The sequence below is a fragment of the Oncorhynchus nerka genome, linkage group LG10 (assembly GCF_034236695.1).
Source record: "Oncorhynchus nerka isolate Pitt River linkage group LG10, Oner_Uvic_2.0, whole genome shotgun sequence".
Lineage (NCBI taxonomy): Eukaryota > Metazoa > Chordata > Actinopteri > Salmoniformes > Salmonidae > Oncorhynchus > Oncorhynchus nerka.
The window spans coordinates 58,020,397-58,045,234 of NC_088405.1; the positions used below are offsets into that span (position 1 = coordinate 58,020,397).

At 44.1% G+C, this 24,838-nt stretch overlaps 1 protein-coding gene across 3 annotated transcripts in view; it reads left to right on the forward strand.

Moving 5' to 3' along the window:
* The window catches only part of LOC115135704 (roundabout homolog 2-like), a 263,498-nt gene extending 240,424 nt beyond the window's left edge, over positions 1-23,074 (forward strand). For 2 of the 3 annotated variants that reach the window (XM_065023620.1, XM_029670682.2), the window contains 6 exons: positions 14,125-14,281; positions 15,999-16,256; positions 17,233-17,429; positions 21,934-22,098; positions 22,311-22,574; positions 22,985-23,074. In XM_065023620.1, coding sequence (XP_064879692.1) covers positions 14,125-14,281; positions 15,999-16,256; positions 17,233-17,429; positions 21,934-22,098; positions 22,311-22,574; positions 22,985-22,986 — 1,043 coding nt within the window. In that variant the 3' untranslated portion in view covers positions 22,987-23,074. The remainder of the gene's footprint in view (positions 1-14,124; positions 14,282-15,998; positions 16,257-17,232; positions 17,430-21,933; positions 22,099-22,310; positions 22,575-22,984) is intronic. The other variant, XM_065023621.1, reaches the window with a different exon arrangement.
* The last annotated feature ends 1,764 nt before the right edge of the window (positions 23,075-24,838 follow it).

Sequence of the window (24,838 nt, forward strand, 5' to 3'; positions counted from 1 at the left end):
TCAACCCATGGAGGTCTGGATTTGGAGTCACACTCAAAATTAAAGTGGAAAACCACACTACAGGCTGATCCAACTTTGATGTAATGTCCTTAAAACAAGTCAAAATGAGGCTCAGTAGTATGTGTGGCCTCCACGTGCCTGTATGACCTCCCTACAGTGCCTGGGCATGCTCCTGATGAGGTGGCGGAGGGTCTCCTGAGGGATCTCCTCCCAGACCTGGACTAAAGCAGCCGCCAACTCCTGGACAGTCTGTGGTGCAACGTGGCGTTGGTGGATGGAGCAAGACATGATGTCCCAGATGTGCTCAATTGGATTCAGGCCTGGGGAACGGGCGGGCCAGTCCATAGCATCAATGCCTTCCTCTTGCAGGAACTGCTGACACACTCCAGCCACATGAGGTCTAGCATTGTCTTGCATTAGGAGGAACCCAGGGCCAACCACACCAGCATATAGTCTCTCAAGGGGTCTGAGGATCTCATCTCGGTACCTAATGGCATTCAGGCTACCTCTGGCGAGCACATGGAGGGCTGTGCGGCCCCCCAAAGAAATGCCACCCCACACCATGACTGACCCACTGCCAAACCGGTCATCCTGGAGGATGTTGCAGGCAGCAGAACGTTCTCCACGGCGTCTCCAAACTGTCACATCTGCCACATGTGCTCAGTGTGAACCTGCTTTCATCTGTGAAGAGCACAGGGTGCCAGTGGCGAATTTGCCAATCTTGGTGTTCTCTGGCAAATGCCAAACGTCCTGCACGGAGTTGGGCTGTAAGCACAACCCCCACCTGTGGACGTCGGGCCCTCATACCACCCTCATGGAGGCTGTTTCTGACCGTTTGAGCAGACACATGCACATTTGTGGCCTGCTGGAGGTCATTTTTCAGGGCTCTGGCAGTGCTCCTCCTGCTCCTCCTTGCACAAAGGCGGAAGTAGCGGTCATGCTGCTGGGTTGTTGCCCTCCTACGGCCTCCTCTACGTCTCCTGATGTACTGGCCTGTCTCCTGGTAGCGCCTCTATGCTCTGGACACTACGCTGACAGACACAGCAACCCTTCTTGCCACATCTCGCATTGATGTGCCATCCTGGATGAGCTGCACTACCTGAAACACTTGTGTGGGTTGTAGACCCCGTCTTATGCTACCACTAGAGTGAAAGCACCGCCAGCATTCAAAAGTGACCAAAACATCAGCCAGGAAGTATAGGAACTGAGAAGTGGCCTGTGGTCCCCACCTGCAGAACCACTCCTTTATTGGGGGTGTCTTGCTAAATGTTGTCTATTCCATTTGCACAACAGCATGTGAAATTTATTGTCAATCAGTGTTGCTTCCTACGTGGACAGTTTGATTTCACAGAAGTGTGATTGACTTGGAGTTACATTGTGTTGTTTAAGTGTTCCCTTTTTGAGCAGTGTATAATAATATATACAGTTGAAGTCGGAAGTTTACATACACTTAGGTTGGAGTAATTATATCTCGTTTTTCAACCACTCCACACATTTCATGTCAACAAACTATAGTTTTGGCAAGTCACTTAGGACATCTACTTTGTGCATGACACAAGTAATTCTTCCAGCGACTGTTGACGGAAAGATTAATTTGCTTATAATTCACTGTATCACAATTCCAGTGGGTCAGAGGTTTACATACACTAAGTTGACTGTGCCTTTAAACAGCTTGGAAAATTACAGAAAATGATGTCATGGCTTTAGAAGCTTCTGATAGGCTAATTGACATCATTTGAGTCAATTGGAGGTGTACCTGTGGAAATATTTCAAGGCCTACCTTCAAACTCAGTGGCTCTTTGCTTGACATCATGGGAAAATCAAAAGAAATCAAGACCTCAGAAAAGGAATTGTAGACCTCCACAAGTCTGGTTCATCCTTGGGAGCAATTTCCAAACGCCTGAAGGTACCCCGTTCATCTGTACAAACAATAGTGCGTGTTCTGTCTCCTAGAGATGAATGTACTTTGGTGCGAAAAGTGCAAATCAATCCCAGAACAACAGCAAAGGACCTTCTGAAGATGCTGGAGGAAACAGGTACAAAAGTATCTATATCCACCGTCAAACAAGTCCTATATGGACATAACCTGAGAGGTCGCTCAGCAAGGAAGAAGCCACTGCTCCAAAAAAGCCAGACTACAGTTTGCAACTGCACATGGGGACAAGGATCATACTTTTTGGAGAAATGTCCTCTGGTCTGATGAAACAAAAATAGAACTGTTTGGCCATAATGACCATATGAAAAAGGGGGATGCTTGCAAGCCGAAGAACACCATGCCAACCATGAAGCACGGGAGTGGCAGCATCATGTTGTGGGGGTGCTTTGCTGCAGGAGGGACTGGTGCACTTCAGAAAATAGATGGTGTCATGAGGAAGGAAAATTATGTGGTTATATTGAAGCAACATCTCAAGACATCAATCAGAAAGTTAAAGCTTGGTCGCAAATTGGTCTTTGAAATGGACAATGACCCCAAGCATACTTCCAAAGTTGTGGCAAAATAGCTGAAGGACAACAAAGTCAAGGTATTGGAGTGGCCATCACAAAGCCCTGACCTCAATCCTATAGAACATTTGTGGGCAGAACTGAAAAAGCCTGTGTGAGCAAGGAGGCCTACAAACCTGACTCAGTTACACCAGTTCTATCAGGAGGAATTGGCCAAAATTCACCCAACTTATTGTGGGAAGCTACCCAAAATGTTTGACTTAAAGGAAAACAGTTTAAAGGCAATGCTACCAAATACTGAGTGTATGTAAACCTCTGACCCACTGGGAATGTGATGAAATAATTAAAAGCTGAAATAAATCATTCTCTCTACTATTATTCCGACATTTCACATTCTTAAAATAAAGTGGTGATCCTAACTGACCTAAGATAGGACATTTTACTAGGATTAAATGTCAGACATTGTGAAAAACTGAGTTTAAATGTATTTGGCTAAGGTGTCTGTAAACTACCGACTTCAACTGTATATAATATATAAGGTTAGATGTAATGCACAATGTCTCAGGAAAGAATGTCTGGGTTGGCAATACTTAGTATGCCTATAGAAAGCAGTCGGACCTACAGGCCGTGGTCAGTCTCTCAAGTTCGAGTTCATTCAATTTCTTTACTTTCAATTTACCTTGATTGCAGCTCATTTGTGTAAGTTATTTGCCAGACAAAACCTGCTTATTTCAACAATAAATATTGGCTCAATTTATCCTCTAGCCAACTACTTTTTTCCTCATTGTTAGGCTTTTTTATGTGTTGTTTTTTATAAACGGTTTATAATAGCAGCTAAATAGCAGTTAAATACTATATATAGCTATTATCACGTAGACCCAGATGCAGACAACGTCGAAGTAACAACAGTTTATTCATCCAACAGCGGCAGGCAAAAGACAGGTCAAGGGCAGGCAGAGGTCAGTAATCCAGATAGGTGGGGCTAAGGTACAGAACGGCAGGCAGGCTCAGGGTCAGGGCAGGCAGGGGTCAGTAATCCAGATAGGTGGGGCTAAGGTACAGAACGGCAGGCAGGCTCAGGGTCAGGGCAGGCAGGGGTCAGTAATCCAGATAGGTGGGGCTAAGGTACAGAACGGCAGACAGGCTCAGGGTCAGGGCAGGCAGAAATGGTCAAAACCGGGAAAGCTAGAAAACAAGTACAATCGAGAGACAGGAACAGAGGGAAAAACATCGGTAGGCTTGACGAAACAAAATGAACTGGCAACAGACAAATAGAGAACACGGGTATAAATACACAGGGGATAATGGGGAAGATGGGCGACACCTGGGGGTGGAGACAATCACAAAGACAGGTGAAACAGATCAGGATGTGACAGCTATATAAAGTAGGCCACACTGCATAATTAAATCATCCCTAGTAAGCTAGTGTTTTGAGGGTGGACTGACTGTGTTATTTGGCATTATTAGACTGTTTTGACTTTTTATCCAAGCTGGGACAGAGTGCTAGGAAGGCTCATGTCATGCAGGTTCATGTTGGCTATACAGAGCAGTTGTATATAAAAAAAAATCCAACAACAACAAAAAATCCAATGGTTTCTGATTAGTATGCTGTTGTATTGAAAATATCAAATCAAATGTATTTATATAGCCTTTCGTACATCAGCTGATATCTCAAAGTGCTGTACAGAAACAACCCAGCCTAAAACCCCAAACACCAAGCAATGCAGGTGTAGAAAGACGGTGGCCAAAACCTAGGAAGAAACCTAGAGAGGAACCAGGCTATGAGGGGTGGCCAGTCCTCTTCTGGCTGTGCCGGGTGGAGATTATAACAGAACATGGCCAAGATGTTCAAATGTTCATAAATGACCAGCATGGTCAAATATAATCACAGTAGTCGAGGGTGCAGCAATCAGAACCTCAGGAGTAAATGTCAGTTGGCTTTTCATAGCCAATCATTAAGAGTATCTCTACCACTCCTGCTGTCTCTAGAGATTTGAAAACAACAGGTCTGGGACAGGTAGCACTTCCGGTGAATAGGTCAGGATTCCCACGGCCAGGTAGACTGGGGACAGCAAGGAGTCATCATGCCGGGTAGTCCTGAGGCATGGTCCTAGGGCTCAGGTCCTTCTGAGAGAGAAAGAAAGAGAAAAAGTGAGAATTAGAGAGAGCATACTTAAATTCACACAGGACACCGGATAAGACAGGAGAAGTACTCCAGATATAACTGACTGACCCTAGCCCCCCGACACATGAACTACTGCAGCATAAATACTGACACCTGAAACCCCACCTCTTTAAGGAATACCTAGGATAGGATAAAGTAATCCTTCTCCCCCCCCCCTCCCTCCCCCCCCCCTTAAAAGACCTAGATGCACTATTGTAAAGTGGCTGTTCCACTGGATGTCATAAGGTGAAAGCACCAATTTGTAAGTCGCTCTGGATAAGAGCGTCTGCTAAATGACTTAAATGTAAATGTAAATGTACTGGTGGCTGAAACAGGAGGGGTCAGGAGACACTGTGGCCCCATCCAATGATATCCCCGGACAGGGCCAAACAGGAAGGATATAACCCCACCCACTTTGCCAAAGCACAGCCCCCAAACCACTAGAGGGATAACTTCAACCACCAATTTACCATCCTGAGACAAGGCAGAGTATAGCCCACAAAGATCTCCGCCACGGCACAACCCAGGGGGGGACGCCAACCCAGACAGGAAGATCACATCAGTGACTCAACCCACTCAAGTGACGCATCCCTCTTAGGGACGGCATGAAAGAGCACCAGTAAGCCAGTGACTCAGCCCCTGTAATAGGGTTAGACGCAGAGAATCCCAGTGGAAAGAGGGGAGACAGCAAGGGCGGTTCGTTGCTCCAGAGCCTTTCCGTTCACCTTCACAATTCTGGGCCAGACTACACTCAATCATATGACCCACTGAAGAGATGAGTCTTCAGTAAAGACTTAAAGGTTGAGACCGAGCGAGTCTGCGTCTCTCACATGGGTAGGCAGACCATTCCATAAAAATTGAGCTCTATAGGAGAAATCCCTGCCTCCAGCTGTTTGCTTAGAAATTCTAGGGACAATTACGAGACCTGTGTCTTGTGACCGTAGCGTACGTGTAGGTATGTAAGGCAGGACCAAATCAGAGAATTAGGTAGGAGCAAGCCCATGTAATGCTTTGTAGGTTAGCAGTAAAACCTTGAAATCAGCCCTTGCCTTAACAGGAAGCCAGTGTAGGGAGGCTAGCACTGGAGTAATATGATCAAATTTGGTTGGTTCTATTCAGGATTCTAGCAGCCGTATTTAGCACTAACTGAAGTTTATTTCGTGCTTTATCCGGGTAGCCGGAAAGTAGAGCATTGCAGTAGTCTAACCTAGAAGTAACAAAAGCATGGATTAATTTTTCTACATCATTTTTGGACAGAAAGTTTCTGATTCTTGCAATGTTACGTAGATGGGTCTTTGATATGTTCGTCAAAAGAGAGATCAGGGTCCAGAGTAACGCCGAGGTCCTTCACAGTTTTATTTGAGACGACTGTACAACCATTAAGATTAATTGTCAGATTCAACAGAAGATCTCTTTTTTTCTTTGGGACCTAGAACAAGTATCTCTGTTTTGTCAGAGTTTAAAAGTAGAAATTTTGCAGCCATCCACTTCCTTATGTCTGAAACACAGGCTTCTAGCGAGGGCAATTTTGGGGCCTCTTCATCTGAGGAGGAGTAGGAAGGATCGGACCAATATGAAGCGTCGTTAGTGTCCATGTTCATATTTATTATAACTCAGAACACTTAGACCAAAATAACAAAAATAGACCAACACGAAACAGTTCTGTCTGGTGCAGACACAGAGACAGAAAACAACTACCCACACCCATAGTGGGAAAACAGACTGCCTAAGTATGGTTCTCAATCAGAGACAACGATTGCCAGCTGCCTCTGATTGGGAACCATACCAGGCCAAACACATAGAAATACAAAACCTAGACTACAAAACATAGAATGCCCACCCCAACTCGTGCCCTGACCACACTAAAACAGAGACATAAAAAAGGAACTATGGTCAGGACGTGACAGTACCCCCAAAGATGCGGACTCCGGCCGCAACACCTAAGCCCATAGGGGAGGGTCTGGGTGGGCATCTGTCCGTGGTGACAGCTCTGGCATGGGACGTGGACTCCACTCCACCATAGTCTTGGCCCACTTAAGTGGCGCCTTTGGAGGGCCGACCCTCGCCGCCGACCTCGGACTGGGGACCCTTGCAGCGGGCCCCGAATAGGCGGGAGACTCTGGCAGCGCCGGAGTGAAGGGCGACTCTGGCAGCGCCGGAGTGAAGGGCGACTCTGGCAGCGCCGGAGTGAAGGGCGACTCTGGCAGCGCCGGAGTGAAGGGCGACTCTGGCAGCGCCGGAGTGAAGGGCGACTCTGGCAGCGCCGGAGTGACGGGCGACTCTGGCAGCGCCGGAGTGACGGGCGACTCTGGCAGCGCCGGAGTGACGGGCGACTCTGGCAGCGCCGGAGTGACGGGCGACTCTGGCAGCGCCGGAGTGACGGGCGACTCTGGCAGCGCCTGACTGAAGGGCGGCTCTGGCAGCGCCTGACTAACGGCGGCTCTGGCAGCGCCGGAGTGAAGGGCGACTCTGGCAGCTCGCGACTGACGGCTCTGGCAGCTCCCGACTGACGGGCGGCTCCGGACAGGAGGGAGGCTCTGGAAGCGCTGGACAGGAGGGAGACTCTGGAAGCGCTGGACAGGAGGGAGACTCTGGAAGCGCTGGACAGGAGGGAGACTCTGGAAGCGCTGGACAGGAGGGAGACTCTGGAAGCGCTGGACAGGAGGGATCACCTGGAGGGAGGAGACTGAGAGACAGCCTGGTGTGTGGGTCTGCCACAGGAGGCCTGGTGCGTGGAGGAGGCACCGGATGGACCGGACCGTGGAGGCTCACTGGAGGTGTCGAGCACCGAGCCAGCACAACCTGTCCTGGCTGGATACTCCCTGTAGCCCGGCAAGTGCGGCGGGGTGGAACAGACCGCACTGGGCTGTGCTGGCGAACTGGGGACACGTAGGGCTGCTGCCATATAACCCGGGCCAAGGAGACGCACTGGAGACCAGATGCGCTGAGCCGGCTTCATTACTCCTGGCTCGATGCCCACTCTAGCCTGGCCGATACGAGGAGCTGCGATGTAGCGCACCGGGCTATGCCTGCGCACTGGGGACACCGTGCACCTCACGACATAACACGGTGCCTGCCCGGTCAACCTCTCTCCACGGTAAGCAACACTTAGCAATACTCCCCGTGTGCCCCCCCAAGAAATATTTGGGGCTGCCTCTCGTCCCTGTTGCGCTGCCGTGCTAACTCCTCATATCGCCGACGCTCAGCTTTAGCTGTCTCCAGCTCTTCCCGGGGGCGGCAATATTCCCCAGCCTGTGCCCAGGGTCCCTTACCGTCCAAAATCTCCTCCCATGTCCAGGAGTCCAAAACCCTCTGCTCCTGGTTACCAAGCTGCTTGGTCCGGTTGTGGTGGGTAGTTCTGTAACGGCTGTCCTTTTCATCTGAGGAGGAGTAGGAAGGATCGGACCAATATGCAGCGTGGTAAGTGTCCATGTTCATATTTATTATAACTCAAAATAACAAAAATAGACCAACACGAAACAGTTCTGTCTGGTGCAGACAGAGAGACAGAAAACAACTAACCACACCCATAGTGGGAAAACAGGCTGCCTAAGTATGGTTCTCAATCAGAGACAACGATTGCCAGCTGCCTCTGATTGGGAACCATACCAGGCCAAACACAGAAATCCAAACCTAGACTACAAAACATAGAATGCCCACCCCAACTCATGCCCTGACCACACTAAAACAGAGACATAAAAAATAAACTAAGGTCAGGACGTGACAGCTTCACCATGTTTCATTGAAATGTTCAGCTGTGTGTCATCCGCATAGCAGTGAAAGTTAACATTATGTTTTCGAATGACATCCCCAAGAGGTAAAATATATAGTGAAAACAATAGTGATCCTAAAACGGAACCTTGAGGAACACTGAAATTTACAGTTGATTTGTCAGAGGACAAACCATTCACAGAGACAAACTGATATCTTTCCGACAGATAAGATCTAAACCAGGCCAGAACTTGTCCGTGTAGACCAATTTGGGTTTCCAATCTCTCCAAAAGAATGTGGTGATCGATGGTATCAAAAGCAGCACTAAGGTCTAGGAGCACGAGGACAGATGCAGAGCCTCGGTCTGATGCCATTGAAAGGTAATTTACCACCTTCACAAGTGCAGTCTCAGTGCTATGATGGGGTCTAAAACCAGACTGAAGCATTTCATATACATTGTTTGTCTTCAGGAAGGCAGTTTTTACCAAAAAAATTGAGAGGAATGGAAGATTCTATATAGTGTCACGAACCGGCTCAAAGCCCGTAACAAAAGGGAGACAACGTGGAGATAAGGAGTAATAAAATATATATTTATTAAATAAGTAACTAAGTATAAATTACAATGGTGTCTGTAATCAGTAGTCAGTAGTGTAAGTGAGCTCTGCAAAGACACTTTTGTGAGTCAACACATACTCGTCCACCAAAACCGCAGCTTCAGCAACATTCTTTACTTTCTGTTCATTAATATACGTGGCAATACGATCAGGAATTGTGTCCTTAAATTGCTCTAACATAATCAGATCACACAGCCCTTGGAACGTCACAACTGCAGAGGCGGAACACCAGCGATTAAACTGTAAAGATAACTGTCGCGCAAACTCAACATGAGTCTGGTTATCATCCCTTTTTAAAGTTCTAAATCGTTGGCGGTAAGCCTCAGGGACCAATTCATAAATCTGTAACACAGCCGTTTTAACTTTATCATAACTGGCACTGTCGTGTACACTAAGAGCTGAATATGCTTCCTGCGCTTTACCAGTCAGCACACACTGCAACATTAAAGTGCGGTCAGAATCAGGCCAACTCCTAGCGTCAGCAACCCGCTCAAACAACGAAAAGAATGTCTCGGGGTCCCTTTCATTAAACCGAGGCAATAACCGTAAGTTCCCAACAATATCAAATGTCTCTGGGGCACGACCAAAAGCGGAACTACCCCTAGGTAAATCTGGGTCACCTTCCCAAAACAAACTCTCCCCTAAGATCTTTCCTTCCCTAACCAAATCTATACGTTCTTGTTGCAACTTGATTTTAGCACGCTCCATATCTTGTTTAAATGCAAATTCCTTTTCATATTTTACACGATCATGCTCTAGCTTCTCACGATCATGCTCTAGCTTCTCACGATCATGCTCCAGCTGTAACAAAAGCAGTTCTTTCTGCTGTTCAAAAAGAAGGCTACTAGGACTAACCGATGGAATGGCCATTGTAACGTTATGGGGAGACGACAAATCCTCAGCAGAGGCTGGCCCAGTGGTAACTTCAAGAATACCACTCTCCATCAGATTGGCCTTCAATATCAACCTAATAGAATTCTTTAGACGTTTATCACTAATCTCAACCTCGTAGTGTTCCTCGACCTTTAACAGCTGTTCTTTAGTACCTAAATCTAACAATTCCTCTGATGGAGAGCGAATGAATTTATCTACATAAGACGCCATAATCACACAAAAAAAAATCTCGCTCTTCCCTTCTGCTGAGCACACCAGACCACAACCCGAGAATTGACAATCACCCTGAGCACCACAGAAGAGAGATGATACGGAGCTTCCCCAAAACCTACAATAACTCAACCCTAGTCTTCGTGCAGATTTGCGGTGGGAATTTACGCACTGTAGCCCGCTGGCAAGGAAATAGAACTCCCCAGCATGCTGGCAAATTCCACCAAGCCACGGATGTGCCCCAGAGACAACTGCTCAGTCCACAGACACCACACAAAAATAACAAACATTAACCATGCCCAACATATTCCAAAAAATGAAACACGTCGCTAAACCTATCAGGGGAAAAAGGCTATAGCTCCGGGTAGCAAGTTCCACTACCCTACCCAAATCTCCCACCGAGGTACACAGCAGATTACTCACCTCAGACTGACGTCCCAACAGAAAGTAGAACAAGAGTTCAGGCTAGGCAGGGCCTGGAAACTAACCATTATAGTCTCTCCAACACAGCACACAAACCAAACAACAAAGGCAACCAATAATGGCCTATCAAACTCAAACAAAATATGCAAACCAAACACGTACCTTCACGGTCTCCCAAACCAATAGTTCAAATATCCCGGATGAGCCCCCACTTGTCACGAACCGGCTCAAAGCCCGTAACAAAAGGGAGACAACGTGGAGATAAGGAGTAATAAAATATATATTTATTACATAAGTAACTAAGTATAAATTACAATGGTGTCTGTAATCAGTAGTCAGTAGTGTAAGTGAGTGTTTTGCATGAATGTGATAATGCAGGGTGTTGAAAGGTTCCAAAGCAAACAACCAAAAAAACCACCAAGAAAAACAACCACATCTATAAAGGTGTCTGCATGGAGAGAGTCTCCTCCATGAATGTGGAAGAGGTCTATTTATCCTGGGAGACACCTGGCCCAGGTGTTTCCCATGTAGCTGACGACCCTCCCAACTCCGCCCACCGGCATCCTAATAAGGAAACAAGAACAAAGACAGAATACGGCAGACAAGAGTGGGAGGGTCGTCACAATAGGCTGATAGTTTTTTATATTTTCTGGGTCAAGGTTTGGCTTTTTCAAGAGAGACTTTATTACTGCCACTTTTAGTGAGTTTGGTACACATCCGGTGGATCGAGAGCCGTTTATTATGTTCAACATAGGAGGGCCAAGCACAGGAAACAGCTCTTTCAGAAGTTTAGTTGGAATAGGGTCCAGTATGCAGCTTGAAGGTTTAGGGGCCATGATTATTTTCATCATTGTGTCAAGAGGTATAGTACTAAAACACTTGTGTCTCTCTTGATCCTAGGTCCTGGCAGAGTTGTGCAGACTCAGGACAACTGAGCTTTGAAGGAATACGCAGATTTAAAGAGGAGTCCGTACTTTGCTTTCTAATAATCATGATCTTTTCCTCAAAGAAGTTCATTAATTTATTACTGCTGAAGTGAAAGCCATCCTCACTTGGGGAATGCTGCTTTTTAGTTAGCTTTGCGACAGTATCAAAAAGACATTTCGGATTGTTCTTATTTTCCTCAATACATTTTACAATCTGCAATGTTTGAATTTCCAACTTTAATTACTGAACAAGTAATTACATTATTGCCACCAGCCAGGAGTCTAAATGGCAGCCTAATGACACTTAGAATGTGTATACTGTAGCTTTGTGAAATGTTAGGTTTAGCATGAGAAAATTACATCCAAATTGTTCTACCAATAAACATTTGTCCATTAGCTAAAGCAACGCTATAGGCTACATGCCCTGGCACCACAGAAAGCCTATCATCGATTCGATAGGCAGCCGCATAGACGTATCACAATTTCAGCACCATGGACAGTGATTGGTAGCCTATACTTTGTGAGGAGCTGTCTGGCTGATGCATGCAATTTTTTATTTGGGGTGGGGCGACTCCTACCTTGCGGGGGTGGTCCAGAGAAACGGTGTTACGCCAGCCCTGGAAACAATAGAGGAAGATATGTATTTTCTGAGGATTGATTAGAAAAGAGAGCCGAGAGTTGAATGTTGAGTAGAGAGAGCAGACAGGGAGAGCACAAACAACAAGTTAGAGATGGAGGGAGAAAGGGGGCAGCAGAGAGAGGGGGATGTTATATTTACATTTTCATTGTAAATGGACCCTGAGGATACAGTGGTTAATCGCTCCTCTCTTCATGTCGATTTTTACTCCTCAGCCTCGGGAGTTTTTCTACCCCAGAAATGTCAGAAAATGAAGGCACATTTCTTTGGATTAATTTGATTAGCAGAGGCAGGGATTCCTTTGTGTTTTGACCCATGGATATTCAATTAGCTTGGCTTTACCGAGCAGAGCCGTATTGTAGGGAGAGTCTCAGTCTGTCTGTCTGTTGGTCAGGTGGCCGGCCATTCTCCTGCATGCTTTGGGCTGTATGCTCACCTGAGGGCTGGTTCACCGAGAGAGATAAGGAACAGAGATGAAGAGGAAGAGAGGGAATGGAAAGAGTGAGGGAGCCAGCCTGCAGCTCCGGGCCCCAGGTCTCAGTGCTTCTTTAAGAAATCGAGACCTTGGGACTGTGAAGTTAGAACCTTATAATGCCAAGTTCAAATGGATTGTTTTATATCTCACTAAATATGGTTTAGGCTAGTCTAGACATCAATAATGGCACTCAAGCAAAAAAAAACGGTAAATGATGTTGTTACATCATTGAATTTGTCTGATCATAATGCATTTCTTAATATAGTTGAAGATGTGTTCTGACTCTATCTTGATAAAATAGTTTCAGTCTATCATTGATGCATTCAAATAGCTACAGTTTTCTTAACTGAACACGTCTAGTTCAGAAGTGTCAGACAGAACCTTATGGTTGAACCCAGATTGACATTTCAGAGCCATAAGGTTCTATCTGTGATTGCACGCCCCTAAAAAATTGATTTACAAATGTCTCAGCATTTTGATACTCTGCACTTCAGGTATCTTTAAGGTGAGAACCTTAATGGGTTATGAAAGAACAATTCAAAACAGTTCTGAGATCTGCGATGTGAAAAGTCTTATGCTCAATATCTCAGAACTATGCTTTGTGCAGATAGAACCTTATAGTCCCAAGGTCACAATATGTCAACATAGAGGAAAAGTCTTAGTGCTCTGTCAGCACACGAAGAGAGAAATAATGAGAGCCAGGTGGGGGAGAAAGAGAGGGAGAAAGCCCAGGTGATGATAAAATAGCTTTCCAAGCAGCAGTGTGTGTGTGTGTGTGTGTGTGTGTGTGTGTGTGTGTGTGTGTGTGTGTTTGAACCACATGGGGTGGGAAATAGTATCAGCTCATTAAAACCCACAGCTTGGGGGCTGTAGGGATATCTCTACATTGTGAGGCAAAGACCGGGCTGATAAGATCAACTCTCTATCTCTGACTTCCCTTCCCTCTCTCAATTCAGTTCAATTCAAGGGCTTTTTTGGCATGGGAAACATATGTTAACATTGCCAAAGCAAGGGAAGTAGATAATAAACTAAATTGAAATAAACAATAAAAATGAACAGTCACATTACACTCGCAGAAGTTCCAAAAGAATAAAGACATTTCATGTTATGTATATATACAGTGTTGTAACGATGTGCAAATAGTGAAAGTACAAAAGGGAAAATAAATAAACATAAATATGGGTTGTATTTACAACGGTATTTGTTTTCACTAGTTGCCCTTTTCTTGTGGTACCAAGTTACAAGTCTTGCTGCTGTGATGGCAGACTGTGGTATTTCACCCAATAGATGTGGCAGTTTATCAAAATTGGGTTTGTTTTCGAATTCTTTGTGGATCTGTGTAATCTGAGGGAAATATGTGTCTCTAATATTGTCATACATTTGGCAGGAGGTTAGGAAGTGCAGCTCAGTGCAGTTCCACCTCTTTTTGTGGGCAGGGTGCACATGGTCTGTCTTCTCTTGAGAGTCAGGTCTACTTACGGTGGCCTTTCTCAATAGCAAGGCTATGCTCACTGAGTCTGTACATAGTCAAAGCTTTCCTTTAAGTTTGGGTCAGTCACAGTGGTCAGGTATTTTGCCACTGTGTACTCTCTGTTTAGGGCCAAGTCTCTTTCTCTCTCTCCACTCAGGGGGAAAGGGCGGCAAGAAAAAGAAGTCGAAGGGTGGGTCGAAGACCTCCAAATCCAATGGGTCCTGTTGGGTCAACATGCCCCTGCCTCCCCCACCCATGCACCCTCTGCCAGGCACCGAGGTTGACCACTACCCCCTAGAGAACCATGGAGGAGGGTAAGATAATATGTTTTCTCTCTCCACACACATGTAGACATACCAGACCTGGGTACAAATACATGTTTTGATTCTTTGTTATTGAAGTACTTGTTTTCTATGTATTTTGGTCAAATAATGTGTCCCAAAACATCTACTTTTATTTCAAATAATTTTACTTACAGTATTTCTAAATACTAAATACTAAATACTGTTATTTCAAATACCAAACAAATATATATGTGTATTGGAAATACACTGTGTAATACTACGTGCCAATACATTCCAAGTGTATTTCCAAATCCATTCCAATATTACTACTGTATATTTCTATTACTATATATAACTATTGTGTTTAAAAAACAAATGTCTTTGAAAGTCATTAGAATACCCTAAATAGTATTTTGATACATGTACCTATAAACATTCTATCATACTATCACAGGAAGTGAAATAATAGCAAGGAGCACATGTAGCCTTTCTTGTCTTTTGGGGATCTAAGGTCTGTCAGTGAGCCATGGAGAGGAAAGAAAACCCTCTCCTAATTGGCTGTAACCAGCATGGCTCTCTGTCTCTCCTGGAGCTCTCCTCTATCTCTAGGTGTGTGTGTGTGTGTGTGTGTGTGTGTGTGTGTGTGTGTGTGTGTGTGTGTGTGTGTGTGTGTGTGTGTGTGTGTGTGTGTGTGCGTGTGCGTGCGCGCGCGCTAAACGAGAGGGCTAAGCACAAATGAGCAGCAGGCTGTTACAGGGTACTCCAGTGCTGATTGAGCTCCTGGTGTCTGCACTTGTCATACTGAGGAAACAGCCATCTTCATTACTCGGCTTGTTATTGTAAGAAAAAGACACTGTTTTTGTCACAGGCATGTTTTGGAAAGAGGACAATGGAAGAACCTTGCCCTAGATATTGGGGGTAATATAATGCAGTTACTGTAGGACTGTTGCTGTGCAAGGACAAATGTAAGATTTCAAAAATTATTATATTATAATAGTTTCCTTGGGAATCTGAGGACGTTGATACCGTCCCCTCCTCTTCATCTACACTGACTAAAGTGGATTCAACTGGTGACATCAATAAGGGATCATAGCTTTCACCTGAATTCATCAGGTCATGTTCCTAATGTTTTGTACACTCAGTGCATTTCTGCCTAAAACCTTGGGGTGTGCACATTTGCATACATATCTTGCAGACAGTTTCAAGAAGCTTTGGCTGGTTCACCACCACTTATAACAAAACAGCATGTGGTTAGATCTTTTCATTTGATCTCAGCACCCCATTCCTGCCAGTCACTTTGTAATTACAAACCGCAGCCAATCTGTGTAATTCCCTCTCTCCCTCTGCTGAGAGATAGAACATCAGATAACAGTGTGTTTAACGGTCTGGCAAAATACAAACCAGTAGAAAAAGAATAGTATTTGTCTGTTGGCTAGGCTTTGTCTCGTCACCAGTGTATAACACTGAGAGCAAGTCACTGTGCACTAGCAGTAACACACTTACATAGATTTCTAAGCACCATAGGCTGTGTTTATACAGGCAGCCCAATGTCCACTAATTGGTCTTTTGACAAATCACATCAGATCTTTTTCAGAGCTGATCTGATTGGTCCGAAGACCAATTAGTGGTAAAAAAAAAAAGACTTTGGGCTGCCTGTATAAACATAGCCATAAACACACACATCCACAGTATAAGGTTTTAGATTTTAGCCTGAATTACTGACATTCTCGTTCCCTACATATTGTAGGTATGACAGTGACAGCTGGGCCCCGCCCCTTCCTGTCCAGACTTACCTTCACCAGGGATTGGACGACGATCTAGAGGAGGAGCGAGTGCCCACCCCGCCCCTCAGGGGAGTGGCCTCTTCCCCGGCAGCAGCTACCTACAGCCAACCGTCATCCTCCTCCCTAAGCTCCACCCACCACGAGGAGATGCAGTCCATGCTGCAGGCCCACCTGGATGAGCTGACCAGAGCCTACCAGTATGAAGTGGCCAAACAGACATGGTGAGGAGGAGAGAAATTACTGTGGATCTGTCAATGGATTTCTTCCTTCCTTTGGACAATAACTCTTTACTTTCTATGTAGTTTCTTCTCAAAGCCTCTGTGGAGTCAGGCACATGATATGATACAACAATTGCCCTTGCTACATGTTTTGGATGCATTATGTATCCACTTTCCACTGTGAAATGAACAGATAAGTACTGTACTTTGTGTGCTTTTGAATTGCCACCGGTACTTGTTAAATTTGTCTAAATTGCCTATGATATTTCAATCATGAGACATTCACCTGGCAATTTCTGCTTTGCACTGTGAATGAATGAGCTGTCGTTCTCTAGAACTGAGCTAGGTATTTTGCATATCAATAGCCAATAGTCTTGTTGAGTGTTTTATATCGGTGTGGTATTTAGGCATGTCATCCTAACCCCTGGTTTCATGTTTCATGTGAGCGATAAAAACATCCCTTCATTGATTACACCTCTAACGTGTAACAGGCATTGGGAAACGGGTCATGACGGTAGGAACGCGTGTTGAGGGGTAATGATGGGTTTTGGCCTAGCGTGCTGCTCTGACAACAAGAAGAAGAGCTGCTAATTACATATGCGTCTCCTCCATAGTGGGACGAGGCATGGGGCAAGGCATCGGAGGGGACAGTGGTGGGGGGAGAAAACAGACACGTTACTGACAGCCCTGCCCAACCCTGCTATTCTTCTCCCTTCACCCAGACAATTACCAGTCCATTGTGTTAGTGCTAGCACGAGTGTCGCGGAAGGGATGTGCACATAGTTGTGAAGCGAAAATAATGAATTCAATCTCCCACACAAACACTCACCAATGCTGAACGAGGCCCTAGTACTGCACTCTGGCATTTGGTTGTTCAGGGATTTGTGTTTTAGCCTTTACGTCCTGTCTGTTAGTGTCTTTATCTACTGCTCAGTTTCCTGTCTCAGTGACATAACATGTTCCCTCATGTTCTATACAGGCAAATGAAGGGCAGCCCACACCCGCCCAAGGCCCCTGTCCCTCCGATGGGCTATGTGTCTAGCACGCTGGGGTCTGACCTGGGGACCAACCTCCAGTGTGAGGAAGAAGAGGAGGATGAAGGCTACGGAGTGTCACGTCAGCTCTGTGGCTTTGACTACACTGCTGGACTCAGCATGGACAACCTGGAGGGCTCAGGTGAGACACACAATGCACGCACACGCACACACAAACACACACGGATTATGCCCTTCAAACACACACGGATCATGTTAAATTTGCAGTTTCACATTTGAAATATCTCTTTTCACATGTTGAGCTTAAATTTCACCTGTGAAACCATATTAATACCACCTTTTCACATGTGAGGAGAATACTATCACGTATGGAATTTCAAGTTCATATATGAAAATCAATCACATGTGAAATCTAATTTGCAGGTTCATATGTGAAAAACTTCCACATTTTATTGTTTTTCACATGTGAATTTGCAATTCCACATGTGAAAATGAGATTTTTCCATCTGAAATGTTTCAAATATGGAACTGCAAATTAGATTTTTAAATGTAATTGTTTTTTATACTTTTTTTCCAACTTGCAATTCCACATTTGAAAGTGAAATTCAAATTTGTAAGAAAACTCCACATGAAAATCTCAATTTCACATGCGGAATTGCAAGTTCACATGTGAACATTTTATTAGCTGTTTCACATGTAAAAGATAACTCCCAACTGTGAGAATCTTGCTTTCACATGTGGAATTGCAGATTCACATGTGTGGTTGAAAGAATGTTATTCTCCTCATGTGAAAAGATGGTGCTAAAATGTTACAGCAGCATTGTTTCCACACGTGGAATTAGGGTGACCACATCTAAAAAGCACAAATGTGGGACCAGAGAACGATTTTGTGGGACATTCGCAGAACAATCGCATTTGTCCCGCAGGGGACCCACCGATCCTTAAGGAGTTTACAAACAGAGCAAATCAAGCTTATATTTTGGGTTCTGATGGGGTATGACAGATGAACTAAGCTCATGAGGCATTTATACATTATATTCTTCAAGAATCAATTGGAGCATATCATTAATTTTCTAAGTATATGGATGTATCAACTAAGGATTGCTATGTCACCATTTGAACTTGATCAATTAACCTGCCCCCCCCCAATTGTTATATATATATATATATATATAGTCTGTCCACTATTCTGCGCTTGTCCCGCATTTGTAAATAACAAGAACATTTCCCAGGGCATAGACATATCTGATATTGGCAGAAAGCTTAAATTCTTGTTCATCTAACTGCACTGTCCAATTTACAGTAGCTATTACAGTGAAAGAATACATGCTATTGTTTGAGGAGAGTGCACAGTTTTGAACATGAACGTTAATAATAAACAAATTAGGCACATTTGGGCAGTCCTGATACAACATTTTAACTTCTTGACGCTACTCAATCATTTTTCGTCAGCAACCGCTGAATAGCATAGCGCCACAGTCAAATAATATTATTAAAAAATATTCATATTCATGAAATCACAAGTGCAATATTGCAAAACACAGCTTAGCCTTTTCTTAATCCACCTGTCATCTCAGATTTTGAAATGATGCTTTACAGCGAACGCAATCCAAGCGTTTGTGTAAATTTATCGATAGCAAAACAAAACATTATGTACACTAAGCATTAAGTAGCTAGGTCACGAAAATCGGAATAGCAATCAAATTAATCGTTTACCTTTGATGATCTTCGGATGTTTTCACTCACGAGACTCCCAGTTACACAACAAATGTTCCTTTTGTTCCATAAAGATGATTTTTATACCCAAAATACCTCCGTTTGTTTGTCGCGTTATGTTCAGAAATCCACAGGAAAGAGCGGTCACGACAACGCAGACGTATATTCCAAATAATATCCATAATGTCCACAGAAACATGTCAAACGTTTTTTATAATCAATCCTCAGGTTGTTTTTAAAATAAATATTAGATAATATATGTACCGGGTGTGTAGGTTTGTCAATAACACCGGGAGAAACAATGGCCGCTTTACTCTGTAGCGCAAAACTCACTCTGAGAGCCCCCACCTATCCATTTACGCAATGTGATCATTTTTCAAAATAAAAGCCTGAAACTATGTCTAAAGACTGTTGACAACTTAGGAAGCCATAGAAAAAGGAATCTGGTTGATATCCCTTTAAATGGAGGATAGGTATGCATAGGAACAGAGAGGTTTCAAAATAAGAGGCAATTCCTGATTGGATTTTCTTCGGGTTTTCGCCTGCAATATCAGTTCTGTTATACTCACAGACAATATTTTTTGAGTTTTGGAAACTTTAGAGTGTTTTCTATCCTAATCTGAGAATTATATGCATATTCTAGTTTCTGGGGCTGAGAAACAGTTTCAAATGGGTATGTTTATTAGCCAAAAACGAAAATACTGCCCCCCCCCCCCCCACACGCAAAAGGTTAAACAGAAATGCAATGGTTCATTGGATCAGTCTAAAACTGTGCACTTCCACTTCTGCCATCTAGTGGCCACAATCTAAATTGCACCTGGGCTGGAATAATACATTATGGCCTTTCTCTTGCATTTCAAAGATGATGGTACAAAAAAAACGTTTGTTTTTTCTTTGTATTATCTTTTACCAGATCTAATATTTTATATTCTCCTACATTCCTTTCACATTTCCACAAACTTCAAAGTGTTTCCTTTCAAATGGTATCAAGAATATGCATATCCTTGCTTCAGGGCCTGAGCTACAGGCAGTTAGATTTGGGTATATATGCTTAAACTCCTTAAACTTAAACTCCTTAGAGTAATGGTGTTATTATATGGTGCAATCCTCTAGGGAGTGAATTACTTTTGTGGCATCAATATCAAGCAAAACATCTGAAGTCGAGAACAAAATTCTGAGTATTGCAAACAAAAATAATGATATTTAAATCAAAACATGAACCACAAATTATTAATAGCAAAACAAAATATTGCAAGCAAATATTTTTTAAATGCAAAAACAAATGAATTGTAATTGGATGCAGAAAACAAAAAAACACTGAAACATTTGTTATGATAACGCAATTAAATAAAACGCTTCCCTCTTTTGTGCAATTTTCCCTATCTTTGGTTATGTTACCCTGGCCTTTGCTTTCTCTGCCTTTTTTCCAGGTGAAAGTTTTGGTACATTCTTTCCAGCAGCATATCACTCTGCATCCCACTGCTGGTTTGCTTCTGAAGCTAAGCAGCGTTGGTATTGGTCAGTCCCTAGATGGGAGACCAGATGTGGCTGGAAGTGTGGAGAAAAAAAACTTGTTACATGTTGGGAATTTATTTTCTTCACGAGGGAAAACCCTATGAAAAATGTATATGTGAAACTTAACACGCGTCCAAACATTTCAACAACAAAAATATATACATGAGATTTGTTCATGTGCAGTCAGTTCATCTTTACATTGAGCAGGAAGTCAAAGATTTGGGAGCAGTGAGTAAATTGGCAATAGCAATGGTTTTATTCAGTAACCCACTTATGGAGAGTAAATGCTTTGCCGTTTTGACTGCACATTATGCAGTTTTGACTGACAGCTTTTTGATATCCAATTTTCTCAACCATACCGTGTCATACTCAAGACTGATGGTTTCATAATGTGATATTCAGACTCATTAATTTGAAAAAAAAAACATTCTATGAAAGGGAAAGAAAGGAACAATTTTGTGCAATCTGGTGCTCACACATGAGAGAAATCCATCCCCATGGAAGGACAGAAACATTACAACTAGTTAGTTATTTGATTTCAGATGGAAGCTGTCTTTTCTCTGTGACATCTCATTTGGGCTTTTTGCTTCAAACTCTCACTGCCATTTCAAGGGTATGACCATATTGTCTAAACACTTCTTCTTTCAGTCTCTCTGATGTTATAAAAACAAAGTGAATGAGTTTGGGAGAAGGGACAAGGTGAGGCGACTTCAGATCCAGAGGGCAAGATTGATGTTATTTTGTCGACCCCTAGTCTGTGTGGTGAAGGAGAGTGAGACCACGGTTCAGTCCTAGTCAGTTTTCTGGGAGATGATGGAACATTAAGGCATGCTAGCTGAGACACAGGGGACTCTCTGCTGATATACAGTATGTGCTGTTTCTGTGATCAAGTTGGTGCTGTGTTACCTCTGTGGGGAGAAGGCTATGCTAGATCAGCTTATCTCTACAAAGGTCTCTCCTCTGTCTCCTCTCCCCCAGAGACCGGGCCAACACACACAGATTGAAAAGGCCAATGCATTTAGGATGGGAGCCAGTAATTACAACCACGTCTTATCCTTTAGCTTGAATTGTCAAGATGTGAGAGTAGTTTATCCGTACTGCCCACACCAACAATCTTATCTAGGAAAGTTTATTGCAGCGATGTCCCCCCTCTTACATCAGCTGATGTCACAAAGTGCTATACAGAAACTCAGCCTAAAATGCCAAACAGCAAGCAATGTAGGTATAGAAGCATCTCCTCTCTTCCTGTCCTCAGTTAATTTGATTTACAAAGTAGTATTTTTTCATACTCGTGTTCATTTTAGTACTTTCACTGCATAATTTCTAATATAGAGCTTATCAGTGCAAAAGCTGTGATAAGTCATTGATTGCAAATCTAAACTGATTAGCGATGTTGTGCATCTCTCTAAATCCCTGTGCCTGTGTCCCTGTGCTCTCTCCTTCACCCCATGTAGGTAAAGGGTACTCCCAGCGGGGTCGGCCAGGTAGCTCAGGCTCCACAGAGAGCAGTGCTCTGGGCACACAGAGCCTCGGTCACCAGAAGGCCACGCACACTGGACGCAAACCCCGGGCAGAAACTGTTGGGACGCTGCCCAGACGGAGAGACACCCCCACAGATGGTAGGACGTGGGGTGTGGGGTGTGTGTGGGGGGGGGGGGGGGGGGGGGGGGGATAGGAGCTTCTTTGTTGACTGTGGTTGTTAACGACCTTATTAGCCATACTGATCCCTATGATATGACCCACTGGTCCATCCTTGATTACAAAGTCTGTGTATTACCCCGAAGGTTAATGGCAGTGTTAATCTGAGCCTCTTGTCATCCTCTCTCCTCAGCAGCCTCTCCTGCCCCAGAGCAGGTCAACAGTGTGGGGGCCAGGCTGCATGGTTCATGGGCGGCCGGAGGCTCGGACCCCCCTGAGGAGTGTATGGTCTCCACGCTGGAGCGGCAGCACATGGCCTCCTGGAGCGGCACACCCGCCAACATGGGCACCCTGGGCAGGGCCCGCCACAGGGCTGGGGCTGGCATTGACCACCCACACAACAGCCACAATGGCCACCCGCCTCCCAACAGCACCGAGCAGAACTACGGAGAACGATGTACGTATCTAGCTTCTCCTGACTAATATGTCCACAGCGGCAATTTGTTTAAGAGAGCGAGGGAAACGCAGAGCTGTTTAATGTGATGTACAGACACACAGACACGTCTCACAGTGTTCTTTTTACAGTGTTACTTTCATCCTTCATTCCAATATAATATTCTGTATGTCACTTGCCCCTCCTGTTTCATGTCACAAGATGTACAGGAAATGACTCTACATTAATTAAGTAAAATCACTACAGTTAAAGCTATTGACTCATGAAAGTAAAAGTTGAAGTTGTCTCTTTTACTTGTAATTTTACATTGTGAGTTGATGGACTTGTGGTGCCACATTAAGTGAGAAATTTGTGATAAATGATCACCTGAGATTGACACTTTGATTTCGGATCTCTGTGTCTTCCTCTTGCAGAGTCTTTGTGATGAGTCGGACCCTCCAGTGCTGCCTGTCTATAAGTGCAATGAGATTTCCTCTCTCCAAATGCTACAGGACGGAGGATGGAGAAATGTCAGGAAGTGGAAAGAGTGTGAGGGAAACGCAGAGCTGTAAATGTGATGTACAGACACACAGACACGTCTCACAGTGTTCTTTTTGCAGTGTTACTTTCATCCTTCCTTCCAATATAATATTCTGTATGTCACTTGCCCCTCCTGTTTCATGTCACAAGATGTACAGTAAGTCACTCTACATTAATGAAGTAAAATCACAACAGTTAAGCTATTGACTCATGAAAGTGAAAGGACTTGCATTTCTTTGTAAATAGGTTTTGTATTTTCAGTTTTTCTCTTGTTTTGCTTCGCTATGCAAGCCAAAATCTGACATTGAAGTTGTCTCTTTTACTTGTAATTTTACATTGTGAGTTGATGGACTTGTGGTGCCACATTCGTTTTTTCATAAATGCTTGAAATAATTATTTTATTTTGATGAAACTACTGTATTGTTTACTTTGCACAGAGCGTTGGGTGATAATAAGCACAAAGTCATCAGCTGAGCTGAAAGAAGAATGAAGCGGAGGAGTGTCTATAATAGAACCTAATAGATAATATATGACAGAACATGCTTTTCAGAGACACAGATGTATTGAGAGATATAATGTTAAAAAAAAAAAAAAAACGGCCACATCGAAAACGTTAAGATATGATGTTTTTTTTTTCTCTTCTTGTTCAAATCTGCGGTGGTTTGTGAGGATGATCTGGCCAGTGTGCATTGTACTGCTTGGTAGTCTGTTTCCCATACAGTATATTCCCATGACAGTGAGACAGCGGTACTTGGATTCCAAAAATGAATGACTGTTCAGAATAATCGATAAAAGGTGAAACCATCTACGTGTAACATTTAAAGCGTAGATGCAAATGGCAGAGGCGAAGGGCGGCAGCTAGTTGTTGATAGGGAGGCGTTGGGCCAACAGAGCGCCACTCAGGTGTGTGGTCAGGTGGGGACAGCTGTGTGCACAGATGGACTCTGTCAGTGTTGCCCATGGGAACAAAGTAAGATAAAGAGATGTTGGCCTTGAGACGACTAGCTAATCCCAGACTGGGTTTTCATAGCTGTCAGTGACTGGTAAACATGATTAACAACTATATGCAATTAGATTTGAATAATACACCCATCATAGATATGATGGCCGTCTGTTTTAATCCTACCGGTGCGGTATAATGTGGCCCCTATCTACGACCCTGGCAACACACTGGTGACACTCATCAGGGTTAGTGAGGAATAGTGAGCCCCTCGCTTAATCAGCATATCCTCAACGCTGTAACCAGTCACGGAGGGCAGCTGGTTGCTAGCTTCACAATGCAGTGTTTTGATTCACTTCTTTGTTCTTTTCTGGTTGTTCTTTGTATTGGCTTCACCTGTAAAGACTCTGTACCTGCCAGATCCGGTCTGCCCCCAGAAATACTCAGGCACGTACAGTGTGGCCGTTCATTTTTCAACCCTACGATGCAAATAAAAGGTGTATGTGGAATCAACCATGAGTCTCTGTGCTGTGCATGTGAGTGGATGGTGCAAAGCATTCTCCTCATGTGAGAAATGTTAACTGATTTCCCCCATTAGGGCATTATGTGCATGCACTCATAAGTAGCACGTTAGCAGAATACACACTTAACAGAATCAGAGACGAGGTGCACATGAAGAACGATACTCGGTCTCCCTCTCTCAAGCGTCTCCGTGTTAAATCAGTCTTAGTCAGAGCTAATGGGAAAATAAAAGAATGATGACAACTTTTTGATGCATCTATCCCTTCAGTCTCCCCTCCCTGTTCCT